This window comes from Xyrauchen texanus, chromosome 31 (assembly GCF_025860055.1).
Source record: "Xyrauchen texanus isolate HMW12.3.18 chromosome 31, RBS_HiC_50CHRs, whole genome shotgun sequence".
Taxonomy (NCBI): Eukaryota; Metazoa; Chordata; class Actinopteri; order Cypriniformes; family Catostomidae; genus Xyrauchen; species Xyrauchen texanus.
In genome coordinates, this window is record NC_068306.1 from 1,977,153 (window position 1) to 1,996,182 (window position 19,030).

The window sequence follows — 19,030 nt, forward strand, 5'->3', positions numbered from 1 at the left end:
AAGACTATATATATATATATATATATATATATATATATATATATATATATATATATTAAATTACTTCTGTTGATCATAAATATATGGCATTGTAAAAAAAACTCTTTACCTTAAACGATAAAAGGCATTACTGATATCACATCTATCTAGCCAACTCTGTTTTCCGTAACACGAGCTGGAGAAAGCGGAGGTGTTAACTCATCCTCGATCACTTTTACTGCTGCTGAAAGTGTAAATCAGGTTGATCTGGTCCAGGGTCCTTTTTATCCTTTTTTTTTCTTCTTCTTCAGGTGATTTTTGTTTTTTTTTTCTTTAAAGATAAAACTGAATTTTCTTTAATTTGGATGAAATGCTGTGCCAACCTGAAACATTCAACTTCAACGGGGTTTACAATCTCAACTAATGAGCTTTATTGAGAACAGTCGAGAATCGTCCAATAACATGAGGTTAAAAAAGAAAAACAATATTGATATACTACCAACAAAATTGGAAGTGTCCGGAGTGCAGAGAGCTGGAAAACTGATTAACAGTTTGTGAAACTTCAAATGTTCAAAATGGTTACTGTGCACATCCCTAGTAAATAACAAATTTTATGGAGAAATACAAGCAATATTTTGGTACATTCTACTCAAACAATAAGGAATAATGACATTGAAAGCTGAACTCATCAGCATCCATTCAACCATCTTAATTTCAAAGTGTGCTTTTTTCTCTTCAATCTCACATGCTCCACCTCTGTCATATGAAGGTTTGCGTAATCTGAGACAACCTGTATCACATTTTGTAATAATATAGTGATGAAAGTAATACATTTCTGTCAGATTTTGCATTTTTATGCCTCTATCAACTGCTATAAATGAATATAATCATAAAATTAAGTTATTAATCTGAATTGATGGTACAATTATTTACCTTTTGCAGAGCAAAAAAAAAAATAGGGTTGATCTGCCATTTATATTGGGGTTTAATTTGTTTTTGTCATCAATTTACTGTTCATTGCAGAGCTGATGGAAGTGGAGGAGAAACATGATTTCATAACTGGAGAAAAATCTATTAGTTGTTCAAAGACTGAAAATGATTTATCTCCAAAAAAACTTCAAAGAAGAGGAGCCAAGAAATCTTTCACCTGCTCTCAGTGTGAAAAGGGTTTCACATGTAAAAGCAATCTTAATATACACATGAGAGTTCATAGTGGAGAGAAGCCTTTTGCATGCCTTCAGTGTGGGAAAAGTTTCAAATGTAAAAGCAATCTTAATACACACATGAGAGTTAATGCTGGAGAGAGGCATTACACATGCCATCAGTGTGGGAAGAGTTTTGCAAATGCAGACAATCTCAAGAATCATCTCTGCTGCCACTCTAGAGAAAGACCATTTGAATGTGATAAGTGTGGGAAAACATTTGTTGTAGCAGCATATCTAAAAAAAACACCAGAGAACCCACACAAAAGAGAAACATTACAAGTGTTTGTGGCAGTGGGGACAGGCGCCCGTTCCCCGCTGCCACAGTGTTCTTTTTGTGGAAAGAGTTTTGCACACCTGTCCTATTTGAAAATGCACCAGAAAATACATACCGGTGTGGGCGTTCACATGTGCTTTGAATGTGGGAAGATCTTTATTACAACCAGCAGCTTGAAAGAGCCCCAAAGAATTCATACTGGAGAGAAACCATACAAGCTCACACTGTGGAAAGAGTTTCACTCAGTCAGTAAGAGTTTCATTTCATCAGGAATCCTGAAAACACATGAGAGAATTCATACTGGAGAGAAACCTTACATGTGCTCACACTGTGAAAAGACATTCAGTAAGTCAGAACACCTGAAAACACATGAGAGAATTCATACAGGAGAGAAACCATACAAGCGCTCACACTGTGGAAAGAGTTTCAGTAAGTCACAAAACATGAAAATACATGAAAGAATTCATTCTGGGAAAAAAACCATACCACTGCTCTTCATGTGAGAAAAGTTTCATCTCAGCAAGTTCTTTATGGCAAAATGAAAAAAGAATTGCCCACATAGTCACAGTGAGTAAGAATCATCTTCTGGTCCAAAGATATCAAGTAAATAGTGATGATAAATCCAAAGATTGAATTTCACTGTAAAAAATAATTTTGACATTTAGTTGTATCAAGGTGATATTTTTGGATACTGCCCTCATGTAAAACATAAACAATGCTAAACATCTATTGCTAAACACTCATGCATGGTGAACATATGCAAGTTTCCTTCTTTACTAAGGCTAATGTGGACCTGCTTTCAAAAGTGACTGCCATCTGAACAGAAGGAAATCAGAAATGTCCACATATAACCTGCAGTTTGAACAGTCAGTCTAAAACATCAGATCTGAGAAAAAAAAAATTCTGTTGTGTGAACAAAGCATTTGTGCCTCCTAACCAAACTATTGCATGTGCAGCCGTGCCTTAAGATGAGACCATCCTGCAGTGCAACGAATGCAGTGCTCACATGACATGAAAGTTAACATCACTGAATACTGACTATACCAGGGCTCGACATTAACACTTGTCCAGGACGAGAGGAATATTGGAGGGGCAAGTGATAGAGAATTTTACTTTTAAAGGAAGACTTTTTTTTTTTGTTTGTTTTTTTGGCATCTACATAAACTCTAGATGTTATCAAGAGATTTTTGGGTGTAGTGAGATTTCCACTACACCTTCCAGAGGTGTACAACTGTGGTCAGAATCAGTCTGGTCTCCTAAACTGACAACTGCTCTTCGAAACAGGTCAGTTCACAAATATATTTATATTTTAAAATATATTTTTTATATTTGCTTCTGTACCAAAAATGTGTAGGGACTTTAGAGACACTGCAGTTTTTTTTTTCCTTCGAATTAATCATAAAATGTAATTAATAGAAGTGCTACTCAAGGTGGTGCTGTTGTCTCAGTGATTGACTTGATTTATATTTGACATTGTTATTTGATGAAGAAACAACGTGGAAGTAAACTATAGCAAGTTTAACACATGAAAAGTATGATATGACAGTAAAATTGTCATTTGGGAGAATTACTGACATTATGTTAATTAAATTGTGTTTAGACTCAGTAAGTGCCTGAGCAAATATATATGTGTAGCTTATTTGTATCGTTTATGCAATGTGTAGGTCAATATGTGTTTGAAAGCCAGTTGTCTCACGTAATTTCAGTGTGAAAAAATGTATCCTGTTCTAGATTTGTCCTGATTTTAAAAATTTTTCTCATTGATATATGAAAAGTAAAACGTCAGAAAATATTTTAACCTATTATTTTCTAATTATCTTTAGAAATCGGTGAAAAAATGGTCCAAACTGATTGGAAGATGACAATAACCCAAATAAACTTGGGTTACAACAGTGCTACACAGAAAAGCATTTCTGAACGTACAACATGTCGAACATTGAGGCGGATGGGGTACGGCATCAGAAGACCAATATTGTCAGCTAAGAACAGGAAACTGATGCTGCAGTGGGCACAGGCTCACCAAAACTGGACAGTAGACGATTGGAAAAACAGCCTGGTCTGATAAATCTGGATTTCTGCTGAGGTACACAGATGGTAGCCCCACTACAGCCTCAGTTTTCTGTTCTTGGCTGACAGAAGTGGAAACCAACGTGGTCTTCTGCTGTTGTAGCCCATCCGCCTCAAGGTTCAACATGTTGTGCATTCTGAGATGCTATTCTGCTCACAACAATTTTACAGAGTGGTTATCCGAGTTACCGTAGCTTTTCTTTCAGCACTAACCAGTCTGGCCATTCTCTGTTCAGTTCAGAGGAAACATCAAATAGGCACTGGTGCTCCTGCCAATGTTCCACTACTTTTTCCTCCATTTCTTCGGTCCAATGAGACTTTCTTGATACCACAGCCATGCTAGTTGATGTTCAGTTGCAGGTACATCAGGACTCCTCCCACTGAAACTTCCCGTGCCCCGTTTCTTGCTCTCTCATTGGCTGTAGGTCAACGCTGCAGTTGTATTCAGTCAAAACACATTTCACATTGCACGATTTGGAATCGCAGACGGGTACAGATATTTGACATTTTAGATATCTCGCTCACGTCGGCGCTTCTTTCAAATCAAGTCTTTGATAGTTGCATATATTGCAATCATCTCTCACGGGAGCGAGCTCCGATTTGCCCATGATTTCAGGCTTTTGTCGGCAATCTCCGCAAAACTGTCGGCGAGTGAAAATCGGGCTTAAAATCATGTAGTGTAAACTCGGCATAAGAAGCTCTTTTAATAAAATCATCAGTCTGATGACCGATTTAGTTGTGTGTTGTATTCCACATAAATCTGCACTTTTACGTGAACTGCCACACTGCACACCAGCTCGCTCCAGAGATAAGATTGCTAGAACAGTGAAACTTGCATGATTCAGTCTGGCTTTGCTCAATATTGCAGTGGCCAGTGGAAAACACTAAACTTATGTGACCCATTTTAATTCCACTGAGAATATTCTAGTATAAAGTGTTATATGGAGGAAGTCAAAACTTTCTAACTGCTAGACAGCAAATACAGTATAAACAGCACTGACAAGGTAAAGAGGAGACAAATACATCATCAGTTTTTAAAATAGTCTTAACATCATCATCCTTACTAAAATATATATTTTTAATCCAGTATCACGTTATTGTGTCTCTGTCAGTGGGGAGAGAGGAAGCGGTAAGAGCCATGGTGATTATTGACTCTAAAGTCCTGTGTCTCATTTCAGTGACGCTGGAGACAGGCTTTAAAAGGCCGGCTGAACGCCAAACCAGGAGAGAGAGTTTGAGTCACACACACAACCCTAACTGGAGCTGAACGCTGTAAAGCTATTTATGTAGAATCTGTAAGAGCCTGTAGAGTTTATGTTGACTGTAATCACTAAAGCTGATGAGCTCCTTCAAGCTCAGGCCAAGGATCGACAGGCCTTACGGAGTGAATCATACAATCAGGTACTTGAACAGGTTAAAGTTATAAGATATTTAGGGATATGGATGGATTCTAGGCTGACTTTTAAGATTCGTGTTCAGAAAGTATTAGATAAGTGTAAAAAAGTAATAATTTGTTAAGATGTCTAGCTGGAATGGGGAGCTAGTCGAATATCTTTATAATGAATCAGTGCATTGATCAGGTCCGTACTGGATTATGGATATATAATATATGGGTCTGCGTCATTAGCCTTGATGAGGAAAACTGAAACAGTACCAACACAATCACTAAGAATATGTTGTGGTGCTTTCAGATCCTCTCCAATAACAGCGCTGCAAGTGGAGGTGGGAGAAATGCCCATGTGTATACGCAAGTTTAAATTAACAATGAATTATTGGATTAATATGAAAGGACACTCTGAGACACACCCAGTTAAGGAAATACTAAAAGAGTGCTGGGTGTATGGGAATAATAATATAAGAAGTTTTAGTTGGACAGCAAATAAAGAGGCTGGGAATTACAGAAATTTCAGTTAGTCCAACAATTGTAGTCCCAAATATACAGTTCCTCCCTGGTTGTTTCCGCATGGCTCTAGTCGATTTCCATCTACAATATAAAATTAAGAATGAAATATATACAGCTAAGAAGGTTATTGTATAGCAGTATTTAGATCAGGAATACTCTTCAATGCTCCACATATTCACCGATGGTTCAAAGGATCCTACATCTGCTTAGAAGTCAGACACTGGGGATGGTCCTGAGATTTCTTTGGGTACCAGCACATGTGGGAGTACAAGGAAATGAAATAGTGGACAAACTGGCTGAACAGGCAATGGATCATATGGATGTTGAAGTTCATATACCACTCAATAAAGAAGTTAAAGGAAGAATTTGAGAATTTATGAATATAAAGTGGCAAGAAATGTGGGACCAGGAAGAAAAGGGAAGACACCTATACGATATCCAAACACAAGCTGGAAAAGGGAGAATAGGTCTCAATAATAGGAGAGAAGATACAATTATCACTCGGCTCCGAATAGGACATTCTGGCTTAAATCATTCATTGTTCAAAATAGGGAAACATCAAACAGGATGATGCTTGACATGTGGTGAAGCAGAGACTGTTGAACATGTATTATTACGTTGTGTCATGTTTACAAGGGAAAGAGAGGAGTTATTGAATAAATGGAGAAATGTAGATTCAATCAATTTCACCTTACCAAACCTATTGAATTGTACCTCAGGACAGTCAAAAATACACAAAGAGGAATACTTAATTATCTCAGGAAAACAGGATTTAATAAACATATTATATACAGTTTTTTTCCCCCTTCTTATTAATGCTTCACACTCCAGTCCAGTTGGTGGCGGTAATGCACCATGTGTTGGCTTGTCAACCGCCATTGAACAACACCAGAAGAAGAAGAGCTGATAGTTTGGATGCTAACTTCGGTAAGTGTTCAATGTGTTTTACATTATTATTGGCATTTGTATTTATGTTTATTTTTCTGTGCATGATGTTTTTGAATCTATTTGGTGTTTTAGATGGTTTTGTTAGTTGGTGACATGCACGAGGTGAGAGAAACAGTAAAAACAGTTTAGAGGGGTCGGTTGCATCAGTTACGTGCGTTGCAATTTAGTCTAGTTGTGTGGTAAATGGGCACTGAGTCACAATTTACACACTACTAAATATTTGAGCGTTGCATCATTAAACTTCGGTGGGATTAGAAACCTTACGGATAAACTAAATATTTACAGCAGCGTCCGACCAGGAGTAACTGATGGAATGAAAAATCAGACTTATTTAATGACATCAATGTTTTATATTTATTCATTTGGCAGAGGATTTTATCCAAAGCGACTTAAAATAGAGGAAAAACAATCGAATCATCTTAAGGAGACAGTAACCTATTTTCCATCCACTTTTCGCGCTATTTTGTTATCGACAGTTTCAATTCAAATGGCCTTTTATCGATAAACAAATTGTGCGTGATGACGTCATGCCTAAAAAAAAAAACTTTGTCTTATAAGTTTTGGTTTATTGCAAAATAAATCTGCCCTTAAGCGTTTCCATACACAAATGTGTGTTTATCTCAAATTCGCCTCCCATATGTCTCTAATTTTATTCCTCCTAAGTTTTGGTAAAATGGGGAGAGTATTAAGACAATTCATTGAAAGTAGCCGGTTTATTGTCATTTTAATTTCACAAATAATTGAAATCAAAAGGGAGCTGCTGCCCTTCTGATAGGACTGTAATATTGGTCCTGATGTTACCCCTATCACAGGTTGCCACCGGTTCTGATAAAAGCGAATCGTCATGCCCCTTTTCAAGCTGGCATCCTGCACCAAGTATTGGGGGAAACTTTCGGACATCGTATTTCATAGTATTCATAGTATCATCCATTGATGTGTACATGCTGTGTGCACCGATATTAAAGAAAAACGTATGCGTTTAAAAAAAAAAAAAAACGGTTTACATATATGATACATTCCTGATATTCAATAGTCTGAAGAAGCTCAGCAAATGCGATCCGAAGTAAAGATAAGATTAAAAATATTTAAAAAAAAAGTTAAAATGTTCAAAAGCTAATTTTCTAAAAGTGAACTCATTGGACAAATAGTTTATAATCTTGAAAAAATGTGGAGGATATTAGGGTTGGGCGATGTCCCCTAAATTGGCAGTTGACGATGTTGACAGTATGTTGGGGGGGGTTATATAATTTCATATAATTTTCAAAAATTATATGAAAAATTATAATTTCGTTATTTTACTAACCCAACTAATGACTCGTCGGTGCTTTATCAGTAGGTTGCACGACACGTGAAGCATTTTTTTTTAGCTTTCACTTAAGAAGAGTTGTGCACTTTTTATTTTAATATATCTCTTTACATAAATATTTTTTTCCACTTAAAAACTATAATTTCATTATTTTACTATCCCAACTGACTCATCCGCGCTTTCCAATAGGTTGCACGTAAGGGGGAAAAATATTTCTTCCACTTACGAAGAGTTGTGCACTTTTTATTTTAATATATCCCTTTACATAGATATTTTTTTTCTACTGAAAAACTATAATTTCGTTATTTTACTAGCCCAACAAATTAGTACTCATCCGGGCTTTTTAATATATTGCGCCTAAGAAAAAAAAGTCGTCTTTGGGCAGCCTTCTTGTGAAGAGAGCAGCCACAGCCACGCTCACTGATGAGCAAAAGGTCGAGGCAGAAATGACCATGTACCTGCAGGAAATGGCCATTGATGGGGAAGAGGACCCGCTGACTTGGTGGAAAACGAACGACAAAAGGTTTCCGTTCATGGCAAGATTAGCACGGAAATATCTGTGTGCTACCAGTACTCCATCAGAGCGGGTCTTCAGCACAGCGGGTAGTGTAGTTACTCCAATCCGCAGCTTATTAAAACCAGATAAAGTGAATATGTTGGTATTTCTGGCCAGAAACATCGAAATTTAAACATGGTCTATGGTGAATATCGTGAGATATTAGACTTCTTTACGCATTTTTCGCCATCCGTTGCGGAGCTATTCGATTTTGCATATTATTTTTTAAACGATCATTTGTGTAGTTCATATGACCACTTTACAATATTTCAATAACATAATTTATTTTGTAGCCTGTGCTGAAGTTAATTGTGCTGCTAATTATAAGTGAAATGTTAATGCCGAGTTTCGGTCTGAGTGTTGTTCCTGTTTTCTAGTTTTATTTGTTGTTCTTCTATGTTTTAATAAATGTGTGTTATTCATATTCACCTTGTTTCTTTCATTTGATTTGACATTATGGATTTATGGCCAAGGAATTTTTCTTTAAAAGTATTAACCAGACAAAAGTTATTTGACGTTCGCTGGTCTGGGTTTATCTTAAACTGCCGCTTCAGTGTATACAAGAGCTATGTGACAATGAGCAAGATTTTCTGAGACACTACAAATACTAATAATTAATTAATAAAGGCTATTTTCTTGTAGCTTACAACATAAAATATTTTAATCTAAATGTACAGTGTAAGACATGTAAAAAAAAGACGAAGCTAACAATGTCAAGATCAATATTTGTGTAGCCTGCCTGACACGGTATTTTCACAGACTAACATGTCACGTCTCTGGCATATACTACAGTATTTAAAATAGCATATATGCATTAGTTATATTCTCAATTTAATTTACAGAGCAATCCCTGCAAAGTTTTTAGGTTAACTATAGAAGAGACTAGGATTAGTGAGTCACACTAGCAAGACTCGCAAAAGGGGGCGTGGCATCACGATGGTGGCTCTACATCGTGATGTTGGTCAGCCATCACGATTTAAACCATCATGGTTTAAGTTTAGTAAACTAAGTAAGTGTTAAGGTCTAGTATTTAAAAAAAAACTGTAAGATTAATGACTAATGTATTTGAATTCCATCCTGGATTAACTGCAGTTACACATCGATGCATTGTCCTTTCTTATTTGGCTGATGAAGGCTTTTGTTGGCAATTTAACGATCATCTATATATTCAGTTTCAAGTGTGTACTCCATCAATAGACAAAGGTGATGCAGGCAGAGATCAATGAGGTGCATCTCCGTTTAACCAACAGGTCGATTCGGTGGGGTCAGTTGGTGTTGGCATCAATTCATCCCCTGAAGTCCATCGTAAAAGACTGAAGTGTTGTCTGGCTAGCACCGGCTGCATTTTGTCATCACTCAGAGATGAATAGCAGTGGAGGAATGGGGGCTGGAACTGTCTGGCTCTGGTAAACTCGGGATATGAATCCAGAGATATCTATCATGATAGACCTTTCTAGTTCCGGCATACCGAACTAAAGCAGCCTAATTGTGAGTTGATGGATAAATTAGGTGTATGTCTGGCTAAATAGATGAGTCTTTAATCTAGAGTGTCAAGGAGACTATTCCATACTTTAGGAGCCAAAAAGGATCTACCTCCTTTTGTGGATTTTGAAATTCTAGGAACTATTAACAAGCCAGAATTTTGTGATCATAATGAATGTGATGGAATATAGCATGTAAGAAGGTCACTTAATTACTGTGGAGCTAGACCATTCAAAGCTTTCTATATAGTTTTTTTAAAGAAATTTAGAAGAAACTGTTTTGTCGGAATTGATAAAGGAAATTTCTGGCAATACAATCTGCTAAATTGGAGAATTGTGAATTTTCGTTGGATTTAGAAGAAATATAAAGTTGGGTATCGTTGGATAACAGTGGAACCTTATTCCATGATTCCTGATAATATCTCCCAGGAGAAGCATGTATAAGGAGAAAAGCAGAGACCCTAAAACTGATCCCTGTGGCACTCCATACTTAAATTTTGTTTGATTGACAATTCCTCATTTACACATACAAAGTGGTAGAGTTTTGATAAATAGGACCTAAACCATTCTAATGCAAGTCCAATAATGCCAGCATAATTCTATAGCCTATTCAAGAGAATCTTGTGATCTATCGTGTCAAATGCAGCACTAAGATCTAAAAGCACTAGAAGAGAAATTCAGCCATGATCAGATAAGTGGAAGTCATTTGTAACTCTAATAAGTGCAGTCTCTGTACAGTGATGGGGCCTAAATCCTGACTGAAATTGTTCATATATACCAATTCTCTGTATAAATGAACATAGTTGGGAGGACACTACCTTTTCTAGTATTTTTGACATAAATGGTAAATTTGAAATTGGTTTATATTTAGCCAATTCTCCAGGATCATGTTGTGGCTTCTTAATAACAGTTTGATAACTGCCATTTTCAAGTTTCTTGGGACATGTCCTACGGATAGTGAGGAGTTAATAATATTAAGAAGACGTTCTGAGATTACCTCTTAAGAGCTTAGTTGGTATTGGATCTAACATACATGCTGTGGCTTTTGATTTTTTGATAATTTTGTTAGCTCTTCTTGACCTATGACAGCAAAGGATTGAAGTTGCTTATGAAGAACTGTTTTTAGACATTGTTTTCTAAGGTGCTGTGACAGTTGATTGCATAGTTCCAATTTTATTTCTGTATTTTTATATTTAACGAGTAAAGAAATGTATGAGGTCAGTACTATTGTGCAGTGACAGAATCTCTGGTTCATGCTTTATTCCAAACCAATGTCACAACAGTACTGAATAGACACCTAGGATTTTTGTGTTTATTTTCTATGAGTTTGGTAAAGTATGCTGACCTGGCAGCTTTTAGTGCCTAGACACTATCCTTCCATGCACTGTGAAATATCTATATGTATTCTTTCACTTGTGCTTCATTTTCTGTGCTGCTCTTGAGAGCATGAGTGTGACCATTGTACCATGGTGCAAGCTTTTTTTCTTGAATTTTCTTTAATTGGGGAGGGGGTTGTTTTTATGTTTTCTGTTATTATATTGTTCTAGACGTTTTTGGCTTCCTGAGTATGAGACAATTCTGGAAGCTTATTAGTGAAGCTCTCTTTAGTGGTTAAATGAAGAGCTCTACCTGAATGTTAACATGGTGTAGCTTGAGTGATAATAGCTGATCGCAGCAAACAAGTGTGTTTTAAGTCATTTTTTTGAAGACAGAGAGTGGGTCAGCTTCACGGATGGCATTGTGAAAGTTATTCTACCAACGTGGTATGATGAAACTGAGAGTCCAGGAAAGTGTTTTGGTGCTTCTTTGTGTTGGTACGACAAGGCGAAGTTCCTCAGCCAACTGCAGGATTCTGGTGGGCGCGTAGTTCTGCAGAAATGATTTTAGGTATGCTGGAGCAGACCCAGTGACTGTTTTGTATGCCAGCATCAGATCCTTGAAATTAATACGTGCATCAACCGGCAGCCAGTGGAGAAAGACAAAGAGTGGTGTAACATGCTCTCTTTGGTTCATTAAAGACCAGATGTGCTGCTGCATTCTGGATCATTTGCAGGGAGGCCTGCAATGACACTTACAGTAGTCCAGTCTAGTTATGACAAGTGACTGAACAAGCAGTTGTGTGGCATGTTCAGAGAGGAAGGGTCTTATCTTCCTGATATTGTAGAGTGTAAATCTACATGATCTTGCAGACTTTGAGATGTGGTCTTTAGCTTGTTATCGATGGTTACCCCTAGATTTCTGACCGTTTTGGAAGGCGATACTGCAGTTGTACCCAGCTGAATGGTGATGTTGTGTTCAACAGCAGGGTTGGCTGGAAAGACAAGGAGTTCGGTCTTGGCTGTGTGAAGTTGCAGGTGGTGTTCCTTCATCCAGGCCGAGATGTCAACGCTGATGACATGCAACTCCAGGGTTTCCCGCAGAAAATGTGTTAGTTAAGGTGGTGGTGGGGGGGGGGTTTGGAATTGGAATTGCATAACTCCTGACACAAATTAAGACAAATACTGAAACTTGAGTCATATCTTTTTAATGATGTATTAGTTTGTCAAGGTAAAACATTACATCTTATAGTCCGTCAAAATGTGCAAAGCTTATTACAATCACTGCTTATGGCAGAGCTGACACCTAGCATCGCTACAGGCTATCCTCCTTTTTAACTGTTGTATAAAATCAGTGTCACATTTGAAATCGTGTGGATATTTGGGAAACATTGCATCAACATTAAAAACACTGCTGGGATATCAGCCTGCATTTTGTTCGCACAAACAGCGCAAGCGGCTCGTGACAGAACACAGGCCGACTGAATTTGACACTTCAATTTAAGTTGACAATCTCAAATGAAGATTGCTGAACTCCAGCTCATCTGTGTTTTCAGATCATCCGCGCTTCTTGCGTTAGAGAGCGCGCGCGCATGATTGCCAGATACTATTGAAAAGACCGGGGAGAAAACATGTTCTTTTAACAGAAAAGCTCTGATTTGGGGTTTAAATTATTGAATTCTGGCATTAAACTGAAACGTTCCCACTTCAGACGACAAACTACGCTTGGCTACTATCTTGTTCTGCAATTCACTTGCCTAGTAACCATAGTAACGGTGCGCACGCATTCTGCTATGACATGGAGTGGGGGATGCACTCAACGTTGCATGAATTTTTAATTAGCCTGCATTAGTAACAGTTAATTTTGTTATGGTATGAACTTAATCCTAGTAAAGGCAAAAAATATATAATACCTTTGTAACGAAATCCAAGACTTTGTATACCAAATCCAAGGCCTTAATTTGAGATTATATTTCAATGCTTTTAAGATCCTGCGGGTACCCTGGTTAATGTGTCTTGTCCCCTCACAATGACAGTGAATTAATTATTAGGCTACATTACATCAGTCACGTCACATAGTGGTCTAGTTTCAGTTCAAAATGGCGAAAATAGACAAAAGTGTATTCATTTGCCTGATTATTTTTGTGATTCGTTTAACATTTATGACCTAAAAAAACTGTCAAATAGCAAATGTTTAGTTTAGCAACTTACATCTTATCTCGCACTTGACCGACCGTAAACTAAAGCTAAAATTCGCAACATAAAGTGTGCCTACTTTGATTTGATTGGTCATCTCAAATATTCTGACATTGACGAGCAGTGACAGACCAATGAGGCTCAGATGAACACACACTCACACACACTCACACACACACACACGCTCGGCGCCGCTGCGGAAGAACGCGCTGATAACAAGACTGAAGCGAACACGAAGGCTTATCACATATTTAAAGATGGAAAGGGAGAAAACAGGACAGAGTAACACGGCGAATATCGCTCATATATATTTTTTTGACGACGTAGTTAAGGCGGCAGGCGTGTGTTGCTTAGGCGGCCGCCTTAGTTTCAAAGTGCTGCGGGAAACCCTGAACTCTACTTGTCTTTCCAGCCCAACAACACCACAGTGACTGCTTGAATCGTTGGTAAGCAGTGGTAAGAGAAACCATGTGACTGAATGATGGGTCCCAGTGATGTTGTGTATATAGAGAAGAGAAGTGACCCAAGCACTGATCCCTGAGGTACCCCAGAAAGTAACTGATGTGGCTTGGATACCTCACCTCTCCAGGCTACCTTGAAGGACCTACCTGAGAGAAAGGAGTTAAACAAGACAAGCACAGTTCCTGTGATGCCCAGAGTAGAGAGAGTGGAGAGCAGGATCTGATGGTTGACTGTCAAAGGCTGCAGAAAGGTCCAGCAGAATCAGGACGGATGATCTGGATTCAGCTGTCATCTTTCTCAGTGACTTATTGACAGACAGCAGGGCGGTCTCAGTGGAGTGTCCACTTTTGAAGCCAGGCTGATTGTCATCCTGCAGCTTGTTCTGTGAGAGATGGGCAGAGATTTTATTGAAAACTGCCCTTTCAAGTGTTTTTGCTATGAATGGGATGAAAGAGACTGGTCTGTAGTGTTCTATCTGAGTTAAGTGCAGGTTTTTTCAGCAGCGGGGTTACTCAAGCCTGCTTAAATGTAGTGGGAAAAGTGCCTGTAAGTAGAGATGCATTAATTATGTGTGTGAGTCCAGATAAGATGGACGGAGTGATGGCCTGGAGAAGGTGAGAAGGAGTGGGTCAAGGGGACAATTGGTGGGGTGGTTGCAGAGGAGGAGTTTAGAGAGTACAGATGTTGTCTAGACAGGTTGTTAAAGTGGAGCTAAGTGTGTCTGTGGCAGTGTTTACATCAAGCATGGGAAATACATTTATTGTGGGAAGAGAGGCAGAGACATCAGTGGAAAGGTGAGAGGGAACAGAGGTTACGGTCGAAAGGAAACCAAAGTTGGAGTCCGTTTTAATGTAGATGGGAGAGTCATGTTGAATTGAACAAAGTAGTGATCAGAGACATGTAAAGGTGTAACAAGAATATTTGAGGTGATACAGTTACATGTAAAAATGAGGTCCAGCTGGTTGCCAGTTCTGTGCGTTGCTGTGGTGTGTAGTCTTTCCAAGTCAAATGAGGCCAGAAGAGTATTCAGTTCAGTGGCCGGGAGCTTGACTTGGTGTATGTTGAAATTGCCAAGAACCACAAGTGGCCTGCCATCCTCTGGCAAGGAGGTCAGCAGGACATCCAACTCCTCAAGAAAGTTTGTCAGCTCACCTGGAGGGTGATAGATGACAACATCATGTATTTTTGAGGGTTGCATTGTAGTAATGGCATGGAATTCAAAAGATGTATAGTGAAGACTGTGGTGAAAAAGTCCAGTTGTTATGAATGAGCAAACCTGTTCCCTCACCCCTACGGGTATGTCGAGGGGTGTGAGAGGAGTTGTTGGAAAGAGCAGCAGGTGTTGCTGTATCCTCTAGACGTATCCATGTCTCTGTCAGTGCCAGGATGCAGATTTGGACTCTGTGGCAAAGGTTGGAATGAAGCTTTGTTCACAGCAGACTGGCAGTTCTAGAGTCCCATTGAGAACGAGAGCGGAGCAGGTGCTGAAGTGCAAAGTGGCCGTAGGTTGTGTGGTTTGCCTTTGGTCTTGCATCTAAATCTTGTAAATGGTCTATAACCAATAACAGTGATGTGCTTGAAGGCATGTGTTGTTTGTGAGCTAGACATGTTAGTATGTAGAAGGAAAATAAGTGAAGATATAAAATTAAAAGATATTTAATTGCTATGGTGAGTGGCACCTTGTCTGTGGACTCGCACAGGAAGACTCACTGGTCTTTACACAAAAAGGTCTTCACGGGGAGGGCTTTACATGAGGGCTGCCGCTTCCACGTCAGCATTCAGTCAATTATATACATGATTTAAACGAGCCGTTCAGTGGAAAAAAAGCAGGCCATGCCTTAATGCTACTTGGCACAACGAAGCTAGTCACGTGGTCAACCGAAATGAAGGGTCGCGCGAGGTGCCAAGCGCGGGAACAAACGTGACTTCCGTACACCACAAATAAATTAGGCTGCACTTTAGCAATAAATAGTACTCTAAAACAAGTGAAGCACTGTTTACAGACACTAAAACAATGATAGTTTTACACACACTGGATAACCAACTCTAAATCTAGCAGCGAATACTCTGGGATAAGTCAAAACAATATAGCACACACACCACAACACACATTTAAGCGTCACAAATTCAAGATAGTAAACAAACAGCACCGATCTAGCAATGAATATCACTCTGTAACAACATTAAAGCAATGAAATGAACACACTTACAACTGCAGACTCCTGTAGATAGATCCCTTCTCCTGAATGACTATGAATCTAACGGTTTAAATATCTTCATGAGAGAGCAGGTGGATGTGATTCATGCTGGAGAACAGCAGATGCTGCAGACACCAGTGAAGATTGAAGTGAAGCTGCTGGACTGCAGGAACCTGATGAAGATGAGAGGAGAAACCACAGCAGAGGAACAACAGAGTGATGAAGATGATGATGAACAGCAGATATTGCAGACACCAGTGAAGATGTGTTCAGTGAAGCTGCTGGACTGCAGGAACCTGATGAAGATGAGAGGAGAAACCACAGCAGAGGAACAACAGAGTGATGAAGATGATGATAAAACCACAGCAGAGGAACAACAGAGTGATGAAGATGATGATGAAACCACAGCAGAGGAACAACAGAGTGATGAAGATGATGATGACTTTATTCCTGCAGGTATGTTTCTTTCTTTAATGTTGTGTTATATTTTTATGACAAGCCACTGTTATGTCCAAGTTTGAGACATTTTTATCACTCGCTTGTTAAACTAAAAAGTTCGTTGCTGTTTTTATTGTAGTTTGATTGCTCAGCTGTCTTTTAAAAAGGAGCATGTACTGACCCTCATAATATTCCAAACATGTATGATTTTCATTCTGTGTCTAGGGCTGGGCAATATGATCGAGACATACATACATACATACATACATACATACATACATACATATATATATATATATACATATATATATATATATCATATATACATATATATATATATATATATATATATATATATATATATATATATATACATACAACAGTAAGTTCCGGTCCTCGAATCTGATTGGATGAGAGACGTTCCATGAGCACTGATGGTCTCACACCATCAGCACTCGGACGCTTCACTGTGTTTATCACTCTGCTGGTGTTCATGCCATTCTAAACTGAAGTGTAAGAGCAGTGCAGATGTGTTAAGAGCTGCTGTTTTTATTTTTTTACATGTTTTTTTTTTACATTACATATGTTAGCCAGCAGGTGGTGTCAAATTATAATTTTTTATATGAGCCAGATAGGTGAGGTTAAGTGAATCTGTGTCAGTCACTGTTTACATACAACAGCTCTTCATGATCGCTTGTATTACTACTACACTACTAAAGCAAGGAAATAGCTTTAAACCGCTTTAAATGAACAACTTAAGAATTATGGCTCATCACAGCTGAGAGACAAAACAGACTAATTACACAATTCGTACTGTTTAAAATGGCGGAGGACACTGCAGTTTCTATAGTAATCGACTATTGTGCACCGGCTACCACGAAATAGGGAGAAATACCCCCGCTTGGATGCTATTTTTCCACTTGAAAAAGCTGATCTTCAGAAAGCTGAGAGCATCTCTGCTCGGATGTGGCAACAGGTGATTGCACACGGTCTGTCTTTTTCACTCTCTCTCACACAGACACACACACATCCATCCTTGTTCATCCAATAACTTGTTAGAAACAGCACAAGCAGTGTGCTGTTTAGTAGTTCCATGCACAAATGTGTTTTTATGACTGTATTCAGTTTTTCCTAATTCTATTAAATTTACTTGTTCATTGAACTGTTGTATATAAACAATATCACACTCGCAATCGTGCTATATGGCCCTAAATGAGCACTGCTGTGATTACCTTCAGGTTGTTTTTTATGCAGGGGTGGAAGACAGGATTTCTGTCATTAGTTTAAGTTTGAGGTCATTGTCACAGAAGAAAAGAGAACATTAAATACAACAGGACTCCGATAAAGATTTGCATTCAAATCTGTATATTCAAAATGCAGCAAATTCAAGTGTCTAAAAAGTGACTTTTGGTTAGACAGGAAATACAAAAATCAATTCAAAATTGTCCAGCCACAAAATAAGCTACCAACAAAACATGAGTCCAGTTCACAAGGCAATCAGTTAATCCAAACAGTAAATAACCAGCAGCAAAAACAGGTATAAGTATTAGGGGAGAAAAGGAAAAAATATTCCCCCTATCAAAAACAGTCAGGTCAAACAATCATCCACAGCAGGCTGAATTGTACTCACGACTCTTTGTTTAATAGTCTGGTACACATTTTCCGGGACTTTGGTATATACAGGATTTATACACTTGCATTACTGTTTTCCCTGCAGCGTCTCAATGACTGTTAGCTAGTCACATAATGGCAAGGATAATTTTCCTTTGTGTAATCCAGGATGCGCGATCACAGTATAACGCCAACGGTAAACACTCTTGCCACAGATAAAAAAATTAATTGCCGTGGGCGTCTTAAAGAGGAGCTCGGTGAGATACACTCAATGCCACTAGACAGCCACCGCCATCTTGCTGTGAGTGAACCACGTCAACCAGATAGAGGTAACTAGGGGCTAGACTAAAAACATCACCATCTTGATCAGGTCGCAATGTGCTGCAATGACAGCCTTGCAGATCCTTGACATTCTAGCTGTCAGTTTGTCCAGATACACAGGTGACATTTGCCCCACACTTCCTGTAGTATCTCTGATGCTTACAAAGCCACCCCCTCCCCCATGTTGGACAATCCGATCACCTATCCCTGTCCTGTTCCCCAAATACACCCCATCATCAAACGTGTGAAACCCACAGTGAGTACTGTAGAAGTGTGGCTGGAAGGAGCAGACTCTTCACTACAGCATGAGTTCCAGAACACAGACTGGAATGTGTTTGCTTCTCAGGCCAACCTGGACTCCGACATTAATAGCTACACAAATTCTGTTCTGCAACACATCAACAGGTGTGTTGACATGGTAACCACCCATAAAACAATTAAAACATACCCCAATCAGAAACCCTGGATGAACAAGGAAGTCCGACTGCTGCTGAAGGCACTTGATTCTGCTGTCAGATCTGGTGACCAGGAAGCCTACACTTTATCCAGGGCCAATCTGAAGAGGGGAATTAAAGCAGCCAAACACAACTATAAACTGGATTGTGGACAGTTTTACGAACGTAAACCGTATGTGGACAGGCACAGACTACAAACCAGCGAACAGAACCCCCCCACCCAACCACACGAACTGAACACATTTTATGCTAGCTTTGATCGTGGAAACACTGAACCACCCATAAAAGCTGAGCTCCCACCTGATGATCTGCCA

General features: G+C 38.8%; 1 protein-coding gene and 1 pseudogene across 4 annotated transcripts in view; both read left to right on the plus strand.

Annotated features, from left to right (window-relative positions):
- LOC127625007 (zinc finger protein OZF-like) overlaps positions 1–19,030 on the plus strand; it is an 81,441-nt gene that overhangs the window by 56,799 nt on the left and 5,612 nt on the right. The window contains exons 1-4 of one of the 4 annotated variants that reach the window (XM_052100049.1): positions 2,603–2,742; positions 4,704–4,926; positions 6,260–6,355; positions 15,984–16,347. In XM_052100049.1, coding sequence (XP_051956009.1) covers positions 6,344–6,355; positions 15,984–16,347 — 376 coding nt within the window. In that variant the 5' untranslated portion in view covers positions 2,603–2,742; positions 4,704–4,926; positions 6,260–6,343. Of the gene's footprint in view, positions 1–2,602; positions 2,743–4,703; positions 4,927–6,259; positions 6,356–9,610; positions 9,727–15,976; positions 16,348–19,030 lie in introns of those variants that run through there. The other 3 variants (XM_052100048.1, XM_052100051.1, XM_052100050.1) reach the window with 3 other exon arrangements.
- LOC127625515 (zinc finger protein 665-like) overlaps positions 1–19,030 on the plus strand; it is an 83,847-nt pseudogene that overhangs the window by 31,030 nt on the left and 33,787 nt on the right.